At 33.3% G+C, this 9,852-nt stretch overlaps 1 protein-coding gene across 1 annotated transcript; it reads left to right on the top strand.

Moving 5' to 3' along the window:
• Positions 1 to 6,688: 6,688 nt before the first annotated feature.
• Positions 6,689 to 9,350, top strand: LOC130623518 (piggyBac transposable element-derived protein 1-like). The gene is made up of 4 exons (XM_057439040.1): positions 6,689 to 6,830; positions 6,976 to 8,814; positions 9,018 to 9,046; positions 9,309 to 9,350. Exons 1-4 carry the CDS (start codon positions 6,689 to 6,691, stop codon positions 9,348 to 9,350), a joined length of 2,052 nt encoding a protein of 683 aa, XP_057295023.1.
• Positions 9,351 to 9,852: the final 502 nt, after the last annotated feature.

The following is a 9,852-nucleotide window of genomic DNA, read 5'->3' on the forward strand; positions in this document are numbered from 1 at the left end:
CCTTGTGTTTGGTGAAAGGGCAGAATACATATATTGTTTCACAGACATTTATAATTGCTTTCACACAGATGGAGAAGTAAGTGCGCACTTGTCTTTTTTGTGCATTTGTTTTTTAACTTGCCCACCTGTAACCGAGAAAGTTAGGCTACAAAAACATTAGACCGACATTGCAAAGCAACAGATTTATGTTACGTTCGGCTGTAAGAAGTTACGTTCGGCTGTAAGAAAAAGAACAAGTGGCTGACTGTATGCCAGATTTGCACAATGTCTTCGTCGTCTGTATGCACAACATAACTTCGAAGTCGAATTTTATACAACTTCCGTCTCTCTGTTGCTTGTGATTTCCACGACAACTTTTTGTGTTAGAATGTGCCATACGCCTTAATAAGAAAATATATGTGGATTTCTGAAAACAATGACAGTGACACTGGGGGTGTATTGTTTGCTGTACTATGCTCAGTTTTTGTATAAAAAGGTTTAGACATAGTCTAGTGAAAACTGTAGACACAGGAAAAGAAAAATAAGGACGATAGAAAATTTGAACCGAGGTGAGTCAATTGTTGAATAGGTGTGGTTTTTTTAATTTTTTCTTCAATCAGAGTTTGAGTTTTCTGTTACTTCTTTCTTTATCAACCACATTTATATATAGGCGAACAAGCTCGGAAAAAAGAGTGTTACGGTGCTGCATACATTAAGACCACTTGATTTACAAGTTTTGACTTTCCCTGTATGCTTTTGCTACCGTTACTGATGTTACGTAAAAACAACTATTTTTTCGGTCTCAACAAAGAGTAAACACATCTAAATGTGTTCTTGCTAGAAAAAAATTGACATTGAAACGAAGACGTACAGTAAGTTTTTGTCGCATTATTTTGTTGAACATCATACGCATAGAAAGACAAGAATAATTCTCTGCACTGTAAGTAGAATTTTCACATTATTTTCTTGACAAAGTGCTAGATAATAACGGGATTATTCTCAAGCGTGCTTTTCAAACATTATATTACCCTCGCATGCTTTCATCACTAGTGTACGTTTTTAGTATAATGACTTTTCGCTTCTGTTATAACTACCCAGTAATGAATTGATAATTCCATAGTATCCTTTTATGTATAGAATTCATAATACGGTTACTCAGATGTCCCATGGAATTTCAAGAAAATAAAATAAAATCTCGTGACTATCGGCCATTGATCGGTTTCTCTGAAAAGAACTCGATCTTCTACAAAATCAAACTGTTTTGAGGCGGGCATGTTCAAAAATTACGTGCTTCCCGCCACGAAAGTGAAAATAATCATGAAATTTTTTATCGATTCTGCTTCTTCTGCTGTAAGTTTGATAGTATAATTCACTTTTTTGGAGGAACACAAATGAGAATATATATAAAGCTGAAAAAGTATTAAAACAATGAACACATCCGGCCTTCATCTTACCGTCGACACATCATAGCTATGTATAGGAGATGCACATAGACAAAATTTAGCAATATTTAATATTAAACACGATTAGAATGTTTGTAGAATTTTTCATTACTTTTTAACGAAGTGTCATGACAGCTTTTTATATTAAAAATTTTTAGAACTTTGATGATGATTGTTCTCAACCGTCTTTTTCAAACAGTATTACAATATTTACGTCGCATGCTTTCCGTAATTATAAAATTCATATTTTTATATCTTATAAAAACATATTTCCCAAGCGTAAGTTTAATGGTTTTTCGCTTCAATTATAACTACCCATTAAGGATTTAATAATGACATTGTATCTTGCTCATGTAGGGAATACATACCACGGTTACTGATATCCCATGACATTTTAAGAAAAGAAATTATTTAACCAGAACGATTTTATTCCACGCCTAGTCGAGATAAACCATGTTGAGGGAGAGGAAAGAGTTTCTGACGATGAGAAAAAGTAACATGATTGGATAAAAGTTTATAGTAGCCGATGGTAAGTTGCGTTTTTACTGATTTATTATCTATTTTTTCATTTACCTGATTCAAAGAACGGTGCATCTGTTTTTAATTTATTTATAAAATGACAAAAGAAACTTCAGAAGCAAAGTCGAATTTTTACAATTCGAACAATCTTACAATCTTACCAGCATTTTATGGAAAGGCGGAAAAAGCAATTGTGGGAGCCCAGAAGAGGTTGGAATTGACGATCTGGTTTGCTGTATGTGATTTTTTTTTACTTTTTATTATATTACGTATCGTGTGCTATAAAGCCGTGCACGCCCGCTAAACAGCAAACTGCAATACACTCAAACATATAATTACTCGCGTATTTATTTTCTTGTAACAAGCCTTTAGGACAGATTTAAGTATTGCGCGCTCCTTGCAGGCTATGTAGAATTGAATCATTATGTACCGTTTTGTATGGCTGTCAAATACTTGACCCCCTTTATTAAATGCCAACCTGCATTTCAACTCCAGAACAATTGTGCATATAACTGGTCCTACAAAAATGAAAAAGTTACTTTGTATATTCGCTTATTTATTTATGAAAAATAATATTCCGCGCACAAAAATTATAATTAATGAAAGTATCCCGCTTTTCTTAACATTATCGACACACTGGTAGAACTCCTCTAATAAATTTTTTACTATTTTTAACCTTGCGGAGGTTTAAGTGTGTCTTAAAAATTTCCACTATATATCTTGTTACGACAAACAATGCTTGGTTAACCATTTTATCAACTTTGTTTGTTCTGTTTGTTCACAGTGCTTCTTTATCAAAGAATCACTAAACAAACACAGTATCTTACTCAGGTACGATAGGAAATGTTGCAGCTAGACACAAACCAAGCTGTATTTATCTTGAAACAGACACATAAAAATTTTTTTCGAACAATTCTTCAAGCAATTGATTTCTGTTAAACGAATTTCATCTTTCAGTGCCGTTTTATGAAATATTTTGTTAGCAGGCATAATAATTGCAACTACTTAAAAAACAAAACTTACATCAACCTTCAATTTTAAAACAAGCCAGTTCGGTTTTAATTCTCGGCTAATTTGTACGAAATCTGTTTTTAGGATTTAGGATTTATCAAAAACATTTTGTTGTTGGGTAAGCAAAACGGTAAGAAAATAAAGAAATGCCAGAACTCAAACGAAGCAGTAATTATTTTTAAAAAGCCAGTTAGATTTTGAACCAGTTTTCTGTTTTTGTATATCATTAGTGCTTTTTTATGGAACCCGTTTTGTCACTGAGTGCACTATTAAAGCTTGCAGTTAGTAAAAATCTGAAACACAAAGTAAAGTCGTGTCTTCATGTCCAAGTCATATTTCGTAAGGTTTCATAAAACGCAGAAAGACTTAGCATGTGCTTATCCTTTAAGAAAATATGCTCTTTCGTTTTCGTAACGTAACTGGTGGGATATGACAGCAACCTATTTCCGTCATTGCATAATTGTACATCCGTTTTGCAGCGGAATTGATCTGACGTGAAAACGTTTGATGTTAACATTTTAAAACCTTTTACCCAAATCAACATTTCTATAAATTCTATAAAAAGCATTTCTAATGCTATAACATGATATCAAACGTTACATCAGAACATAATCACTTGCATTTGTTTTTTTTTTGTCATTCCATTAAAGAAATATTAGGTAGCGTTAGGTCTTTCAGATCCTATGGCACCCAATTGTTCAAAACGACTTATTTAAGAAAAATATTTATACAGATAAAATCTTAGCTACGTATAATATTATGTACTCATCTTATGGTTGTGTTCTTCTCGCATTTCGATTGGGTAATCTACACGAAAGAAATGATATAATTTTATTTTCTACTAAAAGACAGGTGTAATTTGTTGTTGCTTTGTAATTCTAAAAGTAATTTTCCCGTTGAAAAGAATTTTCCAGCTTGGTTTGACTCCAATCTAGTACGGTCTGAAAATTTAGGCGAGCACATAATTGTTGACGCCTATTGTAAAAAATAAAATCATTGCATTGCACATTTACATTTCAGACTAAATATCATGAAACGAATGAAAATAACAACGACTTAAATTAATATTTTAAAACTGGGTTAACCGGGTTAATACATCCTTTTTAAAAAGACATGTGTTCCGTTATCAAAGATGCACTTGAACTTTCTCTGCAACCGCTTGTTTAAAACGTGTGATCCTATACATTTTTTGATCAGCGTTTCAACAACACAACAACAGTCCGCGCGTCTTGTGTTTGTTTTAAACACACAAATTTTCTCAATGTTAAACAGATTGGATTTCCGTTCATGGATGTTTCACTTTTTTAAAGCATTATTAGGTGAGAAGAAATTACTGTTCGTTTTTAAAATGTGAAAATGTGTTGTTACTTATGAATAAAAATATTTTTTTCTGTGTAACATTTGTGCAATTCTTAATCTGTAAACTTTATTTATCTTGTATTTATTTAGATAAAAATATGAAGCAAACAAATATCGTGAAATAAATTTTATATTAAGAATTATGGGTACAAGAAACTAGATGTCAACCAGTAAGAAGATTTGTGCAAGCGTTACATTACGACGGAGTTTTTGAATGCAAGATCTATTCATGGCGTATTAAACAGCGATCAATTTGTTAAGCTGTTTCAGAGTCTTTACTTTACGATTATAACCTGATTTGATGGAAGTGCTCTGTGTTGTTTGATGGACACACGTTTATCAAAAGCAAAGCGATATCAAGTCCTGCTTGCCAAATGATAATTGTGCGAAATAATTCAGATTCAAGTCATTATTGCTTCGCTTACACCATATCTGTCACGACGATATTTGAGTAGAATTTTGGTGTTAGATAAACAGTTCTCGGTTATTCTAATGACATTGAAACATTTTACCATGACAAATGGTTTGGTCACGCTTTGTAATAAACATCAGCAAGTAACGCAATTGTTCTCCACAAGTTAAAAATAAGTGTCTGTCTGGGACAAAAAAGTGAATGTGTTTATTTTTTCGAAACGAAGTTTTTGTCCCAAACCAAATAAAAATTAGTATAATAATTCTTTATTAGGAGAGCACTTCGTGTTGTTTTTACTGTGCTCTTCAAACTTATTCTGCAAAAAGATTTTTTAAAAGACTTCTTGGTTTGCAAAATTGGTAAATCTTGAAGTTATATGCAAATTTGTCGACGTAATATACAACTAGTAATTTATTACATATTAAGTAGATATACAATAGGTAGACATAGGTTATTGAGATTTATTAACCCAAGGTGATTTATATTCAACGACGCGCAGCGGAGTTGAATATAATATCACCGAGGGTTAATAAATCCAATAACCTATGTTTACCTATTGTATATATGTTTTATTATATACCCAAAAGAGATTGTTATAATTAATACTACTTATTTTGTTTTGTGTTTGTTTTGTTTTCGTTTCATTTTATAGTGTAGATCGAAACATTTTTTTGTGAAATCGACATGTTTTCGAAATGTTGTTGAAATCGACACGGTACAAAGAGACAAAAAGTTCATTTCTTTTTTTTGAATGTTGAAACACAACACAAATTTTTAATTCAATTTTCTCGACAAAAAGGTTCCCGCCATTTCACGTGTTTGGAAATCGACCAATCAGAAAACGGACCACTAAGAAACAACCAATCACTGTTAATTACGATAAAAATTAATGAGGCGGAAAGGATAAAATCAAAACATGCGTTTACGAATGTTTTGTCAAAACTATTGTTACGTCACAAGCATTGAATAATACGGGTGGAATACGATTATTTATTCAATGGCTGCTTTTGCTTACGGGTATATAATAATAGGAAATATATTTCATAGATATGATATAATTTTCGAGAACAGCATCCGTGAACTGGAATGATTGACAATCTGATAAGAGCGTCTTTTTGCAGTAAAAATTGCAGCGAACATAAAAGAAACAACGCTTGACGCGCAGACTGCAATTCACAAACATGTAATGTAGTAGGCAAGTAAAAATAGGATAAAGAAAAAAAGCCCTGGGATCGAGGTTGCTCACAATCTGCATTATTCTATGTTTATAAACGCTGAAACAAAAAATCTAAAAAATATGTGCAAATAAGTATGTGCAACAAAAAAAATGATAAAAAAATATGAAATATAAATGGAAAATGTCCAAAATAATCAAAGACGTAAAACAACCGTTACGTAAAAGGTTTATCATTCCAGAAGTACACCAGGGAAAAAGGGAAACCAAACGTTAAAAAAATACAACATTTTTCGTTAATTCATATACAATCAGCTATTCAATCTATTGCATACGCCTGCAATTCCAAAGTTATACTTAAAATATAACAAACTATAATTAGTAGCGGAAACACATAAAAGAGAAATATAAACATTTAACCCTATTTGTACCGGGAGTGCGCTGAATGAGCGCACCCTTTCACATTTTTATGCGGCTTTTCATGAAAAATTAAGCGACCCGCATGAGCTTCGCAGACTTTTAATATTTTTTTAGGGCGGTTAAGACCGGCAAATTTTTTTTCTGAAAAATTTATGTTTTGCGGCCATTATGGGGCCAATGTCAAAAAAGGCGCAAAAGCGAAAAATGAAATATTTCGAATTGTGTTATATTTTCAGTCTTATTGATGTTAATTAGATAAATAGGATAGATGGTATAGCAAAGAGGGCTTATATATAATAAAAAATATAATTATTGCGTTTGTGACATAAATTACCCCTTTATATATTATTAGTCTAATAAAAAAATTACAAAATGGGACCGAAAAAGGCTAGAATTTCATCTGAGGAAGCCATTCAAAATATATTGAGATTTATTGAAGAAGATAACGTAGACGAAGCTATGGATGAAGAACTTGATGATGAAGATGATTTGGAAGAATTGTGCGGTGAAATTGGTAATATATATAGCTATATTATATATACATATATATAATCTCTCTGTCTAACTTCGCGTATATATATGGCGCATTGGTTGCGAGAAGCAAAATATGTTTCAAAATGTGTGATAATTTATTTTTAGTATTTTTGTTTGTCTCATAGATAAAGAAATAGTTGAAGAAGAGGATCATCAACATGATAACGATGACCGTGTAGGTGATGCTGACAATGATGCGTCCGAAAGTGAAGAGGAAGCCGGAGCAAACCATTTGAGGAGACGTCGACTTACGAAATATCGCTTAGTAAACAGTATTGCTGCCGCTACAAATTTAGAAAATTATAACGTTTTTCCAATACCACCAGAATCAAAGTCTATCCAAAGCATTTTCAAAATAGATAATAAGAAGAAAAATGACATAATTCGTACTTTCCAGAATCAGCCACAAGCTGGAAATGTTGGTCGAAATAATCGTGCAAATGTTATTACTGGACGACAAGGCCCACAACCAAAAGCTTGTGAAACTGCATCACCCCGTTCTGCTTTTAAACTCTACTTCACTCCTGAAATTGTGAATAACATTTTGTTGTGCACCAACAGAAAGATTAGACGCACTCTGTCCAAACTACCCGATAATTTCTTGACGCAAAATAGTAGGTATTCGTACATGAAAGAAACCTCTGTTGAAGAAATTTATGCATTTATTGGATTGTACCTATATCGAGGACTATACAAACTAAACTGTATATCTGCTCATAGATTATTCTCAAACCAATATGGTCCGCCAATATTCAGCGCCACTATGTCGAGAAATAGGTTTTTTTTTATACGTACAAACCTTTGTTTTGACGACGAGACAACAAGAGATGAAAGATGGAAACATGACCGTTTTGCGGCAATGCGTGAAGTTTTTGAATCTTTCAATTATGAATGCATGTCATGCCTTGTACCGGGCGACTATCTATCACTTGATGAAACCCTGTATCCAATGAGGACACAGATAAGTTTCAAACAGTACAATCCCAACAAACCCGCCAAATACGGTTTATTACTGAAAGCCATAAATGCAGCACGATATCCGTATACATTCCTTGCAGCTCCATATAGCGGCAAACCACAGGGAGATCCAGGAATTTATTATGTACCAGGCACTGAGGAAATAGTAAAATACATGATAAAACAACTATCAAATGTTGTCTCGCTGGCCGGACGTAATATATCTTTCGACAGATTATATACATCAATCCCGCTTGCGCTTTGGTTGTATGAAAGGGATATCACTTGTGTTGGTACAATGCAGATCAACAGGAAAGGAATTCCAATTGAAATGAAAGATTTCAAACAAAGAGAGCCACTGTCCAGTGAAGTGTATTGGCAAAAAGATGGGCCGCTGTCCTTATCTTCATATGTAGTGAAAACTTCAAACGGAAAGAAAAATGTACTCATGTTGTCAACACTAGAACCAATCCTAGGTACAACCAAGGATGATAATTGCCACAAATTGGCGTTATATAAACTATATGACTTTACAAAGGGGGGTACTGATATTGTGGATCAGAGGATGGGGTTTCACACGACGAAGACAAAGTCAAGAAAGTGGACGTTTGTTATGTTTTCTTACATGTTGGATACCGCTCGAGTAAATTCTTCGACGATATATTCACTGAATAAAGGTATTGATCCGCTACAACAAAAGTCTTTTGAATACGCCTTTCAATTAGTCATGGAATTGGTGAAACCAACCATACAAAAAAGAAGTCAAAATGGTATGTTGTCCATCACAAAACAAAAAATAAATCTTGTCTTGGGTAATGCGCAATGTAATCCGGAACCGCGTGCAGCTATTGGTCCTGCATTTGCAGAAACAAGGAAACGGTGTACTGTTTGTCAGGCTGAGAATGCAGGAGAAAATTATTCCCAAAAGAAAAAATCTATTCCGTGTGTCAAATCACTTTGTCAATCATGTGGCAATACAACGTGTCAGGCCCATATGATACAAAAATGTATGTCGTGTTCAAAGAAATGAACGTTCTGGTTTCAGCTGATGATATGAACCTTACTGACATTATTTTACTTCTTTTTGTTTATTTTTGTCATGTTTTATACTAATAGCAGGGTTTTGGTGTAAAAAAACTAATTCATGTCAAAAAACCTTCTTTAGGGACATTTTTTTGAAAAATCCTTATTTTTCGCCCTTTTTTTTCAGCCGCTCATGTTGATTGGGGCAGTGAGAATGTAATTTAGCTTGAAAACATCCAAAGTAGGTGTTTTTTGGTACAATATAGATACATAATGTTACTGTAAAAAAATCAGGTTCACCGCTTTTATGCGAAAGATTTTCTTGGGGGTGCGCTCAATCAGCGCGCCCCTGGGATTTGAACGTCAAAAAAGCCCCGGTACGAATAGGGTTAAATCATTTGGTATATTGTATATCTACCGAAATATTTCAATCCAAAATATCAAAAGAACAGACCCAAACTTATAATCAATGTTTTAGATTCTTGATAAGGACATTAACACTGAATCACGCAGTCTGTAGTGTTAAAAAAACAGTAACAACGAAAATATTACTTTTTACAGTTTCTGTAAATTCTTCTCTAGGATATACACGCTGTTTTTATAACAATGGTGTGTTTTAGTTTCAGCCTCGATGTTCTGAACTTCTTTGATAAATGCTATCCTGATTTTCCTAATATGTTTTTAACATGACTATGGCCTGAAAACATATAATAATTTAATAAAGAAAAGCATGCTATAAGTTATTATAGCTAGTTAATGGCAATTCGGCTACATGTAACGGCCCATTGCTTGGACAAAAAAAAAGTTCAGTTCTTTTGATATACAATAAAAAAAGTAAACTTCTAATCAATTTTGTGCGTCATACAAATTTTCATATTTAAAGACAATTATTTCTGATATATTTCACAACCAAATCTCGGTATAGCTTACGGGAAATAGCAAAGCATGGTTTTCCTTTGTTACGTGGTGTCATTCATAAAGAGTGAGCCAATGACATAAATTTTTAGGACTTACGTACAGGG

This window comes from Hydractinia symbiolongicarpus, chromosome 1 (assembly GCF_029227915.1).
Source record: "Hydractinia symbiolongicarpus strain clone_291-10 chromosome 1, HSymV2.1, whole genome shotgun sequence".
NCBI classification, from domain to species: Eukaryota; Metazoa; Cnidaria; class Hydrozoa; order Anthoathecata; family Hydractiniidae; genus Hydractinia; species Hydractinia symbiolongicarpus.